The following is an 18,157-nucleotide window of genomic DNA, read 5'->3' as shown; positions in this document are numbered from 1 at the left end:
GATTGTCACTAACTTTTTACTAGAGTGTTGATATGGAAGAAAGAACCAAACCATTATTATTAGAACAAAGTACCTGAGAGTGCTTTCTCCTGAGAGAGTGGTAATCTCACAGTGTTTCTAAAGTGATGGAGCAGCATCCTAGTGACTAAGCTGATCTTAGAATTACAGGACAAACATGAATCTATCACAGGAGTGGCCAAACTTACTGACCTTCCGCGCCGCATACAATAATCTTCAGAAGTTTCAGAGCTGCAAGACGTGCACAACCTGCCTTGTGGGACGGCACCTGCTAAGGTCTTCTGGCCCACCGCCCCCTTGTGGGGCTGAAGCCCTTAGATTCCCCAACCTGCAGGGCAGAAGCCCCCAATCCTCCCACCTTGCTGCAGGGCAGATGCTCCGAGCTCCCCTCCCTCCCCTCCCCCCATCTGGTAGGCAGAGAATGGAGAGTGCGTGCGGGGTCCATGAGCCGCACTTTAACTGTAAAAGGGCCGCATGGGGCTCACAAGCCACAGTTTGGCCACAGCTGATCTATCACATCACTGTTCGTCTACTTTCCTCCATCAAACTGAACTAGCAGGTTGCTTATTATGCAGAAGTTATTTACTAGATAGGAGGAAAAAGACTGGTCCAGTGGCTTTGGTGAACCATGGTTTTAATGGTGTTAGTTTACAGATGTCTCATAGATAGTCTTAAATATTAGTGGGAAAGGCCTTGGGTGGACTGTTTCTGATACCACCCGGTTCAGAGGGAAAACTATAAATCTACATATTTTAAAAAGTACTTTATAGACCAGGGGTCGGCAACCTTTCAGAAGTGGTGTGCTGAGTCTTCATTTATTCATTCTAATTTAAGGTTTTGCATGCCAGTAATACATTTTAACGTTTTTAGAAGGTCTCTTTCTATAAGTCTATAATATATAACTAAACTATTGATGTATGTAAAGTAAATAAGGTTTTTAAAATATTTAAGAAGCTTCCTTTAAAATTAAATTAAAATGCAAAGCCCCCCTGACCGGTGGCCAGGACCCGGGCAGTGTGAATGCCACTGAAAATCAGTTCGGGTGCCACCTTTGACACACATGCCATACGTTGCCTACACCTGTTATAGACGTTACTGTAGATTTTTAAAAAAATTACTCCAAAGAGGTTATGCTGCATATCCTTCTCCTAAGTCAGGTCCTGTAATAGAGACTTTGGTGAACTGAGACATCGTAGGCTCTCTCTTAAAGGGACTGGAGTTCCATCTTAAAGGCCTTCTCTTCTTTGCTTAAAAAACCCCAACAAACCAAACCAAACCCCACTGATATCCAAAGCAAATGGCCAATTGATGGCCACTAGAATAGAGCAAATGGTTTTGTTGTTGTTGGTTCAGTTCATGTCATCCATGACCTCTCCCTTTTTAGTTTTTAGGGTAATCGCTTTAAAGCTAAAATTACTGGAAACTTTTAATCACTTAAAAAGTTTCCAGTAATTAAACTTGTAGAAACTAGTTACCCGCTCTTTACTTAGTACTCATTTTGTCACTTAATTATATGTGGTCATCTTCTCCCCCCCCCAGTTTCCCCCAATACGCTTTTTATTTATTATGAATAGTCATTAATCTGTTAACATGAAAGCTGTCTGCATGAGGTGGCTCTAATACTTTAAGTTCTCTTGAAGTGAAAGGGAAGGGAATAGCTAATTGTTTTCTGAAACTTGTTTTTTTGTTTTTAAATATCTAACTCTCTCAACAAATTAACATATTCAAAGAATAGAGACTGATGTGCAGTGCATTTTCCTTCTTGTTATGTCTTTGTTGGTTTTTATGCACTGCTGCGGTTTTGTTTGTTTGTTTTGAGATTAGTTGTACGACCCTGTCAACTCTGTTCAGTTACTTTTTGAAAGAAACAGAGAGAGAAAATCATTTGTTGACAGTGGAGCTGGATAAATTACCAGACTTCTGAATTGCATTGTATTAAGAAACAGTTTTTCCTTTTGGTAAACCACAATGTTGTTAATAAATGAAATCCTAATCACTATAACTTTGCTTTGTAGTTTTTCCAATCTGAGAATTTACCCTCATGGATTAGTATTGGTGGATCTGCAGAGCCACAGCGATGATCTGAAAGGAAGAGATGAAATTGATCATGTAAGTATACCGTTGGCCGTCTCAAAGCACATAAAAGAAATCCTAGCAGCTTCTTTGAATATGTCAGTGTGGATCCTACTATAGGTTCATGTGTCCACAAGATCTGAGTCTTTTGAATAGCAGTGTTTGTTGGGGCTGGCCATGCGTCCTGTTACCTCCTTGTGCTCTCATGCAAGAGTAAAAGTGGCTGCCACCCTCCCCTCGCCTCTTACCACCCGTGGCAACAAAATAAAACCATGGCGTCCAACCCACTACCTCTTAATGTTGGCTAAATCTTCTGCCTAACTCTGTCTTCCTGATTTAGACTCAGGAACTAACTAACTCACTCTCTCTGTGTGTATATATACACAGACTTGCTCTAGTATATTAATAGAACAAAATCTTTCAGGATGTCTTTTTGTGGCCATATGAGGCTGCTTAGGACATTTTATCTAGATAGGTCACCAGAAGGCTGGTGTACCTCTCCCTCCAGATATGAAGGCCCACTCTACCAGGGCACAAACAGTGTCTTCTGCCAGTTTCAGGGATATCTGCAAGGCAGCAGTGTGGAATAAACCACTGACTTTTGTCAAGCTTCATGCCCTTAAGTTAGCAGCCAGGTCAGATGCGCAGTTTGGGAGAGCTGTACTGCAACTGCCGTTGAACTGAAGCACCTTATTCCCACCATCCAGAGGTGACGCTGCTTAGTGGTAGTGCAACCTTCCACATGCTGCTGTGTCTTAATGCCAAGTTGGAGAATCAACTACCTTTTTACTTAGAGAGAGAGCCTCTGTATGCCCATTTGATCCTTGGCCTGCAGGCTGATATTGTCAATAAATGTGCCAATTGTGATCATAGCTGCTGTAAAGTGGATACTGTTCACTAGGAATTGGGCTAAGACTGCTAACTTCACATTGACTTCATATTGTCATAACATTGACCAGATCTGTATTGGTAACTTACAAGTGAAAGGCTGTGTGTCATTACTTTCCTCTTGAGATACCCAGTGTAACAGGGTTTGTAAACACCGCACTGAAAGGGCCAGGGCCAGCGTGGGCTGTGTGCGCTAAGGTAGCTATGCCAGTCATGCATGGTAAAAAGGAAGCTGCCGTCAGCAAGGAGGAAGCCCTGAGAAGGAAGTGGCTGCTGAAGCATTAGGAGGAACCTCCCAATGCCAGAGATCCTTCACCTCCCTTGTTTCCTCCCCCCCCCCCCTCCCCGCACTCTGCAGGGAGTCAGGTGAAGCCCAGGAGGGAGAGACTAGCTTGGCCACCTGGCCAAGAGTCCATAAAGCTGCTACCCAGGCACTCCCAAAGTAAGGTGGTGCTACTGACCTCTTTCAAACTCAGCCTCAAGCCTAACCCCTTCCTTCCATCTAAACACAAATTGTGTTAACCCAGGGCTTGGACCCAGGCTCTCAAGACTCCACGAGCCTGAGTCAAGCCAGGATTCAGGGTTCGAGACCTGTTGCTTTACAGACATAGCCCCACTGGACTTGTCCACCAAAGGCATTCCACGCTCCCATGTGCTGACTTTCTTTGTCCTCTTGACAGTCATGTGTGGTGATCACTCAGGGTTTCCCACACTACACCATGAACCAAGGGTTAGAGGGGCCATGTGTTGGGAGGGTACTAAGAAAGTTGGGTGGCTGGACTCTGGCCCACATAATGCAGTGTAGATGCAGGTTGGGACCCAGGGTTCAACAATTCCTAACTTGGGGTTACAAATGAGTGTAGACACTCAAGCCGTAAGTTGACAAACTCATGGACTGCTAACTGGAGTTCTGCTGGCTCTGGGCTTTTACCTGTCGGATATATCTACTCAGCAATTAAACATCTGTGGCTGGCTGGGTCAGATGACTTGGACTTGTGGGGCTGTAAAATTTCTGTGCAGACGTTCAGGCCCAAGCCTGATCATCTGTACTGCAAGTTTTCAGCCCTGCAAGGCTGACTCAGGCCATCTGACTCGGGCTTATGGGGCTCGGGTTGCGGGGCTGATAAATTGTGGTGTAGGAGGTGTTCTAGCTCGGGCTGCAGCTTGAGTCCTGGGACCCTCCCACCTCACAGGGTCCTAGAGTCCCACAGCCAGCCTGAGCTGGAAGTCTGCACTACTGTTGAACAGCCCCACAGCCTGAGCCTGGCGAGCCCAAGTCAGCTCGCATGGGCCAGCCACGGGTCTAATTGCAGCGTAGACATACCCTAAAAGGCTGGGGGCTTGGCTGGGCTGACCTGACCTCGGGGTGATAATTGGGCATGGCCAGGGGCCCCAACCCAGCTGTATAGGCACCACAGGGAGACTCTTTTTACACCTTATTTAACACTATTTCAAATTACTGTATTGTGGGTGGGGAAGTGTATTTCTGACCTTTGTAAACTCAACATCTTTCATGTTTCTTACAGCTACTAAATAAGATAGAAGAAAAAATGAAAGAGTTGTTTCACAGCAGTATCAAAAGGGTAAAGCGGTATGTTATTTTTAATGTATCATCACCTTTTAACTTGATTTACATTAACATTGAAAGTGAGTCAAATCCTGCTTTGTTACACAGGTATAAATAGGGCCTAATTCTTCTGAAGCCAGGGAATCACTCTGGATTGACAGAGAATTTGGTTTTGATCCTGTAGTGTAGTGGACAGGTCTGTGGACATACCTTTTGATTTACTGTTAATTTTTGTTTCTAATCCTCAGATTTATTCAAACAGATATGTAAATATATTTTTGTATACTCATTTGAAAATTTCATATGGCAGTTAATTAATACAATAAATACCTGTTCAAAGAAACACTGTCAAGCTTGGTGGGTGCAAAATTGACTTTTTTGTATCTAGCAAATTCCACGACTTTTATTTAAATGATTTTTGGTTCCCAGACACATTCTATAGTGCTGTGTTGGAGTTTGTAAGAAAACTTAGTTTTAAGTTTCTAAGAGGCTATTAAAATCACCAATAATAAATTATTGCCTGTATAAAAAACTGTAAATAGTCAGTGTGTGTATGTAATATATATAGATATATATATATATATTAGTGGGAGCATGTCTGCTTTTTCAATTCCTATAAATGTGTTGGTTTTATTTCAGAATTGATAAATATCGCCACTAGGCTTGTTAAATTGTGTATAGCTTAAGCCATTGTGTAATACGAATCCTTTGTATACTATGTAATAATTATGGTGCATGAAGAGAGAAAGGGAATCCAAAATGAAGAAAAAGTAGTCTGAAATATTTTCATAACAATTGAGTTGAATAAATAAAAAATTGGAGAAAATAGCATTTTAATTTGTTTGATATTTTGATGTGCTCACATGGTGAGGCTATCTTGTCCATGTGTGTTAATTTTATAAAGACAGCAAAGGTCTTTCACTCTGGACACAGAACAGCCAGAAATTGCAGTTCCTGATTTTTTTTTTGCTTTCTCATATTTGTGCATGTGTATGTGTGTGTTGTTATTTTTTTACTTTCTCCCACCGTGTATTGCCATCTAGTGTGTCTCAGAAGGTATAATTTTGATTTTTGTCCTTTAGAATCACTGGAAATTCAAAAGATGAATTCATTTATTTTTTCAAAAAGCATAATTCTCCTCAATAGGAAACAAATTAAATCAGTGTTTATGCACAGAAGCATAACAAAAGCATTTTGATCTGTTGGTGTCACCTTAACATGAACATTGAATGTGAATTTGTCTTTTTAAAGCTAACTCATTTTTTAAAACTGAACTTATACTGGATTAAGAAATTGTAAAATGACTTATTAGATTCATCCAACTTTGAGGCTACATATCTGAGCCAGACTTTCAGAAATTAATGCAAATTCTGGTGAAAACATCCAAATGTGTTTCACATCTACGTTAAGAATAAAGGCAGACAGTGCTTAAACTTGTTTGGTGTCTTTTTGCCCATGTTCTGCATTTGTGTCATTAATTTCAGTTTCTAGTTTCAAATTAAGTGTCTAGTGTTACACAAATCCTCTTCCCCGCTGTAAAAGACTGATTCACACATAGGTTGCTAGAATAGTGCTAAATTAAAGTATCAACACCCAGATTCTCCTGTAGACACTAGCAATCCTTGTATATTTGACTGCTAGCTAAAATATGTAAAATAACCTTCATGACATTACACACAAATTGGAATAGCTTTGTATACAGGGCAATCTTAAGAAAAATGTAAAAATCACATTTGCAGATTTTTATTTTTTTGTATGAATACTATTTGGATAGTATTTTCTTGCAAAATCGTAGATTAAACATGTATTTGAGTAGGTGTCCACTACATTCAGTTATGTAGTACTGCGTTCCTAATGATGATAAGAAAATGTTAAGTACTATGGGGGTGGGAGAGCATCTCTCATGTACTGCATTTATGCTAAATTAAAGGAGAATGAGGAATGTTTGTTAACTTTCTGATTGAATTGTGAATAGTTTTTGTTTTTCCCTTCTTTAGATTGCCAGCAATTGTGAGAGGAGAAGCCATTGATAGATACTGGCCCACGGCTGATGGGCGTTTGGTAGAGTATGACATAGATGAGGTTGTTTATGATGAAGAGTCGCCTTATCAGAATATTAAAATTCTACATTCGAAACAGTTTGGGAATATTCTTATCCTCAGTGGGGATGTTAGTAAGTATGGTCTCTTTACAATGTGCTGTTGGTCTGAAGCTGTAGGTTATTTGGATTCTATCTTATCAGAACACACCTTTGTTAGTTTCCCATGGATGTTGTGTGGAGTTATGGGAGGGAGGGAGGGAGGGAGTGTGTGTGTGTGTGTGTGTTTTAAAGGCATTTTTTTCAAAGTATCAAACAGAAAGTTTCAGAGAATAGTGAAGAGACCTCTCTTATATTTATTTAACCCTTTCCCAGTTTATGCAACCTCTGACAGTTACTTTAAGGGACAGGAAAGCAAACTCAGTCATCCATCTTCTAAACAACTGCCCATTATTTTAAAGGACAAGTGAAATGATTTTCCCTAGTCTGCCTTAGGGTTTCATAACCCTGTTAGATGGCTTATTTTCCCCTTTAAAATATTTGGGCCTTTGGCCACTTGCTTTCTCTTTGTTAACTGATTTTCTTTGGTTGAGGTCAGCTAGGGGCAGCCAATTAGCGGTCTCAACCTCCCCATCAATACTACTACTTCTTCGAGTGCTTGTACTTGTCCATTTGGATTTAGGTGTGTGCATGCCCTGAGCACAGCTGCCAGAAATTTTCCCCTAGTTGGCTCAGCTCTGGCGCCTCCTGGTGCTGCGTGAACATAGAACCGATATAAGGGGCCCCGCTGAGCCTACGGTCTTCAGTTCCTTCTTACTGCCCGTGAGGGCTGTTGGAACTGCCCTCTTTGCCTTTGCAAAGTGCCTTTATTGGTTCTTGCTATAGTTTTCCTGTACATAGTTTCTTAGTCTAGTTTTTAGTTGATTTAGTGTAGTAGGAGTAGGGCTCCTCTCCATGCCCGGAGCGGCTGTCCGTTCCTCCCCCAGCACTGGGGCTTAAACAGTGTGCTTCCTGTGGCAAGCCTAGGCCTACCAGCGACCCTCACTTGAGTTGTCTCAAGTGTCTGGAGGAGGGCCACAGGAAAGAACACTGCCAGATCTGCCGTGATTTCAAACCCCTCTGGTGTGCTTTGCAGGCATCGTGTAGACAAATATATATCTAATAAAATGATAGTCCAGGGAACTGCTCAATTAACTGAGGTGTAAGAAAAAGTCAGTGAATTAGCAGAGGGTATGCAGTAATGCCCCCACCTGCAATTGGCTGCACGGAGTTCATTGACTCTAATAGGGGTCATCATGCAGATCTACCCATGCAGAGTAAATGATGGGATGGGGGTGGAAGTAGCCATAAAAATTCCATGCCGGGAAAGCCCTTAGTTCTGGCACGTCCTCACTTTGGAGAGCTGGATTTTATAACATTAACACTTGTAAGCATGTTGTTTTTTTTTTGTTCTGGAAGAATATAAAATCCATGCTGGTTTTCTCACAGACAATACACAGCATTGCTTTAAGATGCATCTGGTCTACTGTATTTAGTGATTAATGACTTAAAAATGCAAAGCTTCTGACCAACTTTCTCTTTGTTCCTTCTAGATCTGGCAGAGAGTGACTTGGCGTATACGCAAGCCATAATGGGCAGTGGGAAAGAAGACTACACTGGGAAAGAAGTGCTGATCCTAGGAGGTGGTGATGGGGGTATACTATATGAAATAGTCAAACTGAAACCAAAGATGGTCACCATGGTGGAGATATCCTTTCAACAAATGACCATTCATTTTAATAATACAGCATAATCTTCCTTTTGTATCTTGGGACCTCAAATTAAATGTCTCGTATATGAACTTGTGTTGGGAGACTGGCTCTCTCTAAGCCAAAAAATAGGCATGGTTTTAGATCCAATCGCTGCAGCATGCAGGCACTGACTGTGAGATCTGATCCTGGCCATGGAATATATAGTTCCAAGTTCCTAATCCAAACCGTAGCTCTGGGACAGCATTTTCTGCACTTTGAGCTGAATCCCGGTTTTCTTATTTAGGTAACTTAAAGCCATTGATGTCAGTGGGAATGTCACCTGATTAAAGACTTCAGGATTTGGTTCTTAATGATGATGGCACATGTGTCTACCGTATCCTCTTTCTCAGATATCAGTTAAAGAAAATGATCCAAAGGTGGCTTCATAAATAAGATTTCAAAGTTCCATTTTCCAGATATGATTTGCTGTTAGTCACTGTACATAGGAAATTTCATTAGCTATAAACCAAAATAATTATCATCATCATTGTACTAAAACATTACGCTTCTAAAATGTATGGTAAATTATGGTGCCAACAGTGCTGGTTGGAAAGAATTTTTTTTTAATATAAATAATATCTTAAACCTCTAATTGAGGTTGGGAATTAATTCCTAAACCTAGATGTTGCAGGAAATTATATTACTATTACTATTCCTCCATAAGTTTGACTGTATCCCTTTGATAAAAGGGAAAAAAAACCCAAAACTTTGGTTAATAAAAGGTGAACAGAATGTAATGCTCCTTAACAAACATCAAACATTGACCAAATGGTGATCGACGGGTGTAAAAAATACATGCGTAAAACATGTGGAGATGTCTTAGACAATCTTAAAGGAGAATGCTATCAGGTAATTTATCTGTTACCTTCATTGCAAGTAACATCTAGATTTAGATCTGGCATGTATTGTTTTGGGAAGTTTTTTGTATGCCATCTGGCTTAACATTTTCTTTCCTACTATTTTAGGTTTAATCCATATCTGCATTTCTGAATCATAGTATATTTTGCACGAGGGTTTAGATTAAAAACACTGATCCATTAATTTTGAAATATTTAACTCTCCATCTCCAAACCCACTCTGCTTTTTTAATATTTACAACTCACACTTGGAATAATAAAGAAACTTTTAGCATAATAATGCATATTGCCATCTCCAAACCTTGTTAGTAGCTGAGTGAAAATAGGTAATATTAATATAAAAATAGAGTATGGTATCTAATATCTCCCAGTATAAACTGTCTGAGAAGTAATGCAAATCATAAACTTAAATCAATGCTAGTGCATCATTCAGAATCTCAGGTATAGTTCACATGATTGGGGGGTTAATTTGGTTTTATCTGTGCCATTATTTGCTTGAAATCTGTTGGCAAATTCTATTCATATGAGTAAATATTCTACACCCCATCCCCATTGGAAAAAAGAAGAAACAGGGTTACTGAGAAGGGTATGTAACATATCTTGTCTGTCAGAGCAGGTAAACTAGCCCATATCTACTGGATCATAGTTCGGTATCTTAACTGCAAGGTTATTCTTCCTAATGACATATCCTTGAACATTAGCTAGTTTTATTGGAGAAAAACTAGCAAAAATTGCATGATATTTTGCGTGTGTCAAGTGCCGTTCATCCAAGGATCTCAAAACTTGCAATTATCTTGTGAGGCTATTAACTACTTCCCCATCTACAAAATTGGGAATAACAGAGGCACAAATGATCTAAGTGGTCACCCAGCAGTGGGTGACAGAACCGGGAATGGAAATTCTGGTTCGCTGCTGCATCACTCTGCTGCCCCATCCCCCCAGCATTGCCTTCTATATGGAGATATAAAAAGCTAAGATTAGAACCTTATGTTAAAGTCAGGCTTAATTCTGACCCCTTTCCCTATTTTAATTCCTATACATCATATTAGTCTAGTCAGTTTAAGAGGATTTTGATCACTTATTAAAACAATAATTTTTTAGGTTCTAATAGAAGACTGTGTTCCAGTACTGAAGAGGTATGCCAAAGAAGGAAGGATGTTTGATTATGTAATTAATGATCTGACAGCTGTTCCAATCTCCACATCTCCCGAAGAAGGTTAATTCTTTGTTTATACTAACTGTTTTTAACACTTTGCTTTCTTGACAGTTTGCAGCAAAATATTATTTTGGGGGTTAAAATGAGGGGGATTTTTTTACCTTATGTGATGCTTCTTGGGGGTACCCTGGGCTGTGAGGAACTTTGCTGCCGCTTCTGCCCCACCCCCTGCCCCTCCTGGCTTCACCTTGAGGAAACCTTGTCTGTACCTGCCATGGGTCAGCTCCCCAACTCCACAGGCAACACAAGCACACTCGTCTAGGCCTACTCAGCCCTGCTGACATTCTGCAGGTTAGTGAAAGGCACACTCCAACTCCAGAGCATCTGTCTGGATTGCCTAGCTCCGTGGGGCTCTTGGGTCACAACTAGTTCTATCAAAAGCTAAATAGCAGAGTGCAGCGATGGGGTACATCTACACTGCAAAAAAACGCCAAAACAAAACCTGTGGCAGTGAATCTCAGCCTTGGTCATTTGATGCAGGGCTAAAAATAGTGTTGATGTTCCCACTTGGGCTGGAGCTCAGGCTCTCAGACCCCCGCCCTCCCGCTGTGGGTTTCAGAGCCTGAGCTCCAGCCCAAGTGGGAACATCTGCACTGCTATTTTTACCCCTGTAGTGTGAGTCTGAGTCAGTTGATGTGGGCTCTAAGATTCTGCCATGGCTTTTTTTCCCCTGCAGTAGTGTAGACATATATCCACAAGTACGTTGTCCCCCCCCCCTCACCCCCCCCCCCTTTTCTGGATGTTGGTGGTGACAGGGACCTAGTCACTGCACAGCAGAGAAGCCAACTGTACACTTACTAAGAGTTTATTTCAGCCACGTCAGAGTCTCATTCAGGGGGGTGTGGGGTGGTATTCACAGCAGTTTCTATAAGTAACATGCTCTTTTGAGACCAGAGATGTTCTCATAATTAGGAGCACTAGGAAGGAAAGTAAGGGGTGGGGGGAAAGGAGTGCACATGCATGCAGGTGGAGAGAAGAATTGTGACGATCAGGACTTCTAAATTTTAGCATTCAGTTCCTGAATTGGGAGAAGGAGGAAGTGAGAAGTACTTTCCTTGCAAATTTTGAAGTAAATGTCATAGCAGGATCTTTATTTTCCCCCACCTCCACTTCTCGAGTTGAATTTAAACAGTGCAGCTAGTTTATAAACTATGGAAGACTTTGGAAACACAAATCTGGTTTTTACAGCTTGCCATAGATTTGTGACCTACAGAACTTGAATGTACATTTTCTTTAATTGGGTCTTGTGTCCCCCAATTTCATACTATATTTTATGTTCTCAGGAAGGGAGATATGTTTTATGTTTTTGAAAATAAATATAATAGTGTCGCACTATATTTGAGTTGCTGCTCTAGCATGTACTTTTTTGGACCTTTTTTTGCCCAGATTTCTTTTCTCTTTGGAGCATTTCTTCCCTCTCCTCCCTCCCGCCCCCCATAAATTTACTTCCTCTCTGGGTGATGGTACAATATAAACTACTGTACTCATACTGTAAGTTTTGGCAATTATTTTATACAGAACCCAGAAGTATGCTGAGCTCTGCTTGAAGATAGCCACTGCCTTAAATAGCACCAAGACTCAGACCTTGATCTTGTAATTTACCCCATCAGGCACATCCCTGAACTCATGCACAATGAACTGCATGATCGGGGCCTATATTTAGCTGTGATGCAGTGAATGATTACAGCAATGTCCTTCCTCATTCCAGTGTGAGTGCCACTGAAAATCAGCTCACGCACCGACTTCAGCACGCGTGCCATAGGTTGCCTACCCCTGCTTTGGAGTAATAATTTTTAGGCTTTTGTATATTAGAATACATTTCTAAAAGGTCAATGTTTAAGCTTCTGATTTTTATTTTTAAAATACTGCTTTTGTTTCATATCAGCCCAGATATCACTTAGAGAAAATTGTGCGAAAGAGGATTTTTATAGATTGTTTAAAAAGCATTTTTTTGAGAATGCAAACGTTTGATATGTTTAGATTCAGTGTTACTAGTACCAACTCAGGGCATTTTTTGGCTATATTTGGATTACAGTCCAGATGACTCATTACAGTGAGTAGGGGGGATACAGTATGCAGGCAGACTAGGGAAATACCCTTTTGTATTTCCCTAGTCTGTATTTTGTCAGTAATATGGAATAACTGCAAAAGACCCTGCCTTTCAGTGCATATTAGATAAAGATGGGTTGATTTCATAGCACAGCATGAAAAAACTGTCTCCAAACGTTCTATAATGGCTCCTGGTCCTAATTCTACTGGTGGTTGTTTTTTTTTTTAAACTCCCATGCTGTTGCTTATTCCTTGATTGATATTTTTGGGGGGCGGAGAAATCCAATAGCAGCCCCCCAAGCAAGACAGACAAAAAGAAAATATGGAAGGTTGCTGAGCAAGTCTGAAAGTTGAGGTCGTTTTTTCAAAACAGTTGAGGACTTCAGAATTATTATGTGCTATATCACTATTCTATTAAAATATGGATATGGAACACTTTAGGGAACATAAGATACCTTAACTATGGAGAATAGAATTTTCCTGGCAGAAGACACGGTGTGGATGGAATGGCTAGAAGAAGTTGAAGTCTTATTGTGCTGTATGTTGAAGGACAGCAAGATCTCAATATTTTCATTAGGTGGCGCTATTTTAGATTTCTCTCCAGTAATGCCTTCAAGATGACAGATAACTATTGGCTTGAGTTGCCGATTGCAGTTATGCTTGCGAAACAAGTTAAATCTTCACGAGGGTTAGTTTAATGCCTGCATCCAATGACTTAAAGAATCACCATTACATTCTTTCTCCTGCATATTTTTCTTATTTTCAGGACTCTGGAGCTTTTCATCCTGAACTGCTTACCAATATGCACCTGGCAGTGTGAAAAATTAGAGCTGAGGGGGGAATGTCACTTACGCATCTAACCTCCATAGTTTAGGATTGCATCCTTGCTTCCTCTGTGCCCTTGGCTGAGTGGAAACTGCATTACCTTATTGGTGATGAAATACTTTTCTATTTGCATTCTGGGCTTAAAAAGTCCAGTTACTGGCATTGAAGACTTGATTTTTTTTTTCCTGAAATTTTCTTTGTTTACCACTTTAGTTTGACTTTAAGCACAGTCAGCTGAATAGTGGGAACTCATGAAAATAAGTGTGGGAATTCACACTACAAGCTATGCAAAGTCTCTCAGAAATTCTAAAAAAACCTGACAAAAATCCCAGGAGCCCAAGTGCTGGTAATCAACACTTTATTTAAACTAATGATAGAGAAAAATAATCATCCCGCTGAAATACTCAGCAGCAATGCTTAAATATTAGTTATGTAATGCTTAACAAGCTACTACTACTTGAAGATTCTAATTCATTCTTTATATCCAGATTCTACATGGGAGTTTCTACGATTGATTCTTGACCTTTCAATGAAAGTCCTGAAACATGATGGAAAATATTTCACGCAGGTATGACACTGTGATTAAAAGAAATAATTCTACATTCCTTCTCTATATATAGTGACTTACATTTTCAGATCCTGAAAAAATACTGGCTGGCTTTTTCTTTAATATATTGCTAGGGATATTTGTATGAAACATGGTCTTTGCTGCTGCTGACTCATTTGTTTCTAGTGGTGCATATTCTCAGTTGAGGTCATAGTGTATTTGTTTTGACATTTATAAACACTTCTTCAGGAACTAGTTGGCTTGTCACAGAGGATTATGGCTTCAAGTGGTGTTTAAAAAAGCAAGAACTGGTGAATTGTTAAACAAAGAACCATATTCATGCCAGTGGCTCTAGTAATATAAACAAAAGATGAAAACTTATGTTGTCCATAAAGCATGAGTGAGTTGAAAACTGACTTACTGGATGCTGAACCAGCAATAAATGGAGAGTTAATAATAAAGAACACCTCCCCATAGTATGTTTAGATTGCTAGCTCCAACTTCAAGGGCCAGATTTGCAAATATAAATTTTTGCCTGCATTTTTCCATCCACAAAATTAGAGGCAACTTTTGAAAACCTGGTCTAATTTTGGCACTTGTAAAAACACTTCAGGTGAAGACAGTGGCAAAACTCTGATTTCCAAGGGCCCATTAATGTTGAAACCTCTGGCCTAATATTTATTAACTTAAAGTTTTTAAAAAATATAAAAACCCTTTAATATATTAACTGATGTAAAACCACTTCAAGTGTAATTCTAATCAAAATGTCACTGGAAGAGACTTTTTAAATATTGTGATGCTTGCTCGGGGTGCCCCAAACCATAAGCCACTGTTACCCCTCTGCCTCAGCAAGAGAGAGTTTTGCTGGAGCTTAAACTGTGTGTCAGCTCCCTGCCACACCAGTGTGTCCACCTCACCAACAAACTCCTTGAGATTCTGTCAGTTGTAACCTAGCTTTTCAGGTAACATTCAGTGAACCCCAGTTCCCGAACCCCCAGGAGAGCGTTCCTCTGCAGTATCCAGCTCTGGATAACACTGGACGTTCACAGAAATCACCAAGTTTACTGCCTCTAAAGAGACAGTGCGTGCACCAGCCTGTTAATTTAGCTGAGGATCCACACTTTAATGCACAGCACAGGGATGATTTTATGATAAAACCAAAAGTAAGTCTATTAATAAGAATAGTGATGTAAGTGAGAGTAAGCAAGGATAATAGAAACAGAAAATGGTGACAAAAATAAAACACATTTTCCAGTGTCTAAAATTTAACAGATTACAATCTTGGTCTCAGGCAATTTCACTGTTACAGTCAGATCAGTGTCTTTAACCCACGTGGCTGAGGGATCCACCTTTCACAGATTTCTGTGTCCATTAAGTGATGGCTTCTTGCTTCTCTTTATACTTCTCCAAACTCATTGTTTTGTCTCCAGAAGCAGGATGACCCCCTGCTGTTCATCCCATCCCCCTGTTGACTCATATGTAAATGGAGCTTCCATTGTTTTGGTTCCATATTGCCTAATTTACATTAGGGAGAGGGAGATAGCTACCTTCCCTCCGGTCTGAGAGAAACCCTTTGTCTGATCAGACTTGAATGCACAATATCAATAAGTATCCATGCTTCCTCACAGTGTTAATACATACATTTCATAATGATATTCATGATCAGTGTGTTGCTGGCTTTCATAAAAGACCTTACTTAATATACATTTATACAGTAACTCCTCACTTAAAGTTGTCCCGGTTAACGTTGTTTCGTTGTTACGTTGCTGATCAATTAGGGAACATGCTCGTTTAAAGTTGCACAATGTTACCGTATAACGTTGTTTGGCAGCTGCCTGCTTTGTCTACTGCTTGCAGAAAGAGCAGCCCGTTGGAGCTAGCTGGTGGGGGCTTGGAACCAGGGTGGACTGGCAGCCTTCCTATCAGCTTCCTGCTCCCTTAAGTTCCCTGTGCAGCAGCTGCCCAATAGGCTATCAATTGCCGGCAGTTCAGCTGTCTCTCCCCCCACTGCCTTGTGCTGCTCCTGCACTCTGCCTTGAAGCTGCTCCCGGGAGCCTCCTGCTTGCCGTGGCGGGATGGAAGGGGGCACTAATATCAGGGTGTCCCCCTCCCCCTGCTTATCCTATCTCCATAGAGCGGGGGGCGGAGGGACAACAAGACAGGGCTCAGGACAAGGGAGGGAGCTTGCAGGCAGCAGCTGCTGTCTCAACTTTCTGATCTAAAAAGGCAATGTGCTTAGAGTGGGGTCAGCATACATAAAGGGGCAATGCACGTCTCTCTCACAGGGTGTGTGTCTCTGTCTGCCATGCTGTCTCCCCTCCCTGCATTCGTGCTGCCTTGTAGAGTGTGAGGCTACATTAACAACAAGGTGTTAACCCCTGAGGGCTCAGCCGAGTGCTAGTTCATCATTTAGCAGTAAGGCATTCCCTGGGAAATATCCCACCGTCTTCCACCTTTTGACTTCACCACCTCAACCAAGCTTCATAATCGTTGTTGTGTACAGTATTAAATTGTTTGCTTAAAACTTATACTGTTTCTATACATATATAATACAGTCTTTGTCTGGTGAAAAAAATGTCCCTGGAACCTAGCCCCCGCGCCATTTACATTAATTCTTATGGGGAAATTGGATTTGCTTAACATCATTTTGCTTAAAGTTGCATTTTTCAGGAACATAACTACATTAAGCAAGGAGTTACTGTAGTAAAATAGTATTGTATACAGTATTCAGTTGTTTGTTTGGGAGGTTTCAGGCCCCTGTTCTTCCTCCTTGATGTCTGGACTCTGCTTATCACAAATATGTATCATGTTTTAAACATAAAATGTTTGCTGCTATTTTCTGTTCTCCAGCACATGTCTGAACTGTAACTCTTAAGGTATTTTTTCCTCCCTATGAACTCAGCATAACTTGTCTTTTAATGTATCTATCATGCAGGTGTAGTATGTTGAAATATTTGTTTTCACTTAGTACTCTACAATAATTCTTGAATGGCGAACAAGCCCTTTGTTGGTCTATCTGTGAACTTAATGTCTGTCTAAGCTAGGTGTTTGTAAAGGAAATGGCTTTTATGCTAGATTGCAGTGCATAAATGCACAAAAAAATAAGGTTGGCCTACAAAACCTCCACTCACCACCACCACCACCGCCACTTATTTTGTGTTGGTTTTCATTATTGCCCACTTTAATGTCATCAGAGTTTAACTCATTTCACTTGTATAATATAGTAAAATCAGCCTTCTATAACTGTAAACTTTAAATTGTATCCATGGTTTTAGGTATTCATGAGGAATCTGCCAATTTTAATTATTTTAGTAAAAGTTAACATTACCAACAGTAACCACGGTGGTATTGGAGCCTAGTTTAAGCATATGTTGAAAACTGCAGCGTGTTGAATGCTATGATGTGTTGATAAATGCTGACTCTTTAATTAGTCTCTGTATTGCAGTTTGCCAATCTGTGTGGTTTGATAGTGGAGGGTTGTTTAGTTTATAGATTCTGTTACATAGTGTTACTCCAATTTGCTATGTCTTAGGCTAGGTCTACACTACCCGCCTGAATCGGCGGGTAGAAATGGACCTCTCGGGGATCGATTTATCGCGTTCCGTTGGGACGCGACAATCGATCCCCGAATCGACGCTCTTACTCCACCAGCGGAGGTGGGAGTAAGCGCCGTCGACAGAAAGCCGCAGAAGTCGATTTTGCCGCCGTCCTCAGGGCGGGGTAAGTCGGCTGCGATACGTCGAATTCAGCTACGCTAGTCACGTAGCTGAATTTGCGTATCTTAAATCGACTCCCCCCTGTAGTGTAGATGTACCCTTAGACTGCTGTCTTGGTCTGTATGGTGTAGCTTGTATTTACTTAGCAAAATAACTTCATTTTCTCAAAGAAGGCATTTGTAAAAACTGAGATTGCCTTCCCCAGGGAGCTAAAAACTATGGGTAAGCCTAAAAATAATGTATTAAGTGGCACCAGAAAAAGTAATGGTTTATTTGCCCATCTATTCATTCTGGCTTGTTGGGTCTCCCTATGTTACATCTTGGCTTTTTCCGTGATGAGCAGACACTTCGCAGTAGAAACCAAGGTGTAATAATGGAGTAGACCTCCTACTTATTACTGGCCAGCTGCCTCACAGTAGCTGACTCTACAGGGCTCCAGCTGGAATCTGCTGTGCTTTGTGCTGTAGTGCTGGTGTTTGAACACTGGCTGTAGGGGTCGCCAAGCTTTCAGTACAGTCAGCCTTTCAAGTTGGAAAGTTGTCAGATGAAGGGCTGTCAGTTTAGAATATTGTT

At 40.8% G+C, this 18,157-nt stretch overlaps 1 protein-coding gene across 1 annotated transcript in view; it reads left to right on the top strand.

Annotated features, from left to right (window-relative positions):
- The window catches only part of SMS (spermine synthase), a 68,483-nt gene that overhangs the window by 36,720 nt on the left and 13,606 nt on the right, over positions 1-18,157 (top strand). Inside the window, exons 3-9 of the mRNA XM_054006141.1 lie at positions 2,034-2,127; positions 4,506-4,570; positions 6,544-6,719; positions 8,177-8,333; positions 9,136-9,223; positions 10,333-10,447; positions 13,810-13,889. Coding sequence (XP_053862116.1) covers positions 2,034-2,127; positions 4,506-4,570; positions 6,544-6,719; positions 8,177-8,333; positions 9,136-9,223; positions 10,333-10,447; positions 13,810-13,889 — 775 coding nt within the window. The remainder of the gene's footprint in view (positions 1-2,033; positions 2,128-4,505; positions 4,571-6,543; positions 6,720-8,176; positions 8,334-9,135; positions 9,224-10,332; positions 10,448-13,809; positions 13,890-18,157) is intronic.

Source organism: Malaclemys terrapin, chromosome 1, assembly GCF_027887155.1.
Source record: "Malaclemys terrapin pileata isolate rMalTer1 chromosome 1, rMalTer1.hap1, whole genome shotgun sequence".
Lineage (NCBI taxonomy): Eukaryota > Metazoa > Chordata > Testudines > Emydidae > Malaclemys > Malaclemys terrapin.
This window is presented reverse-complemented; position numbering and strand designations above follow the sequence as displayed.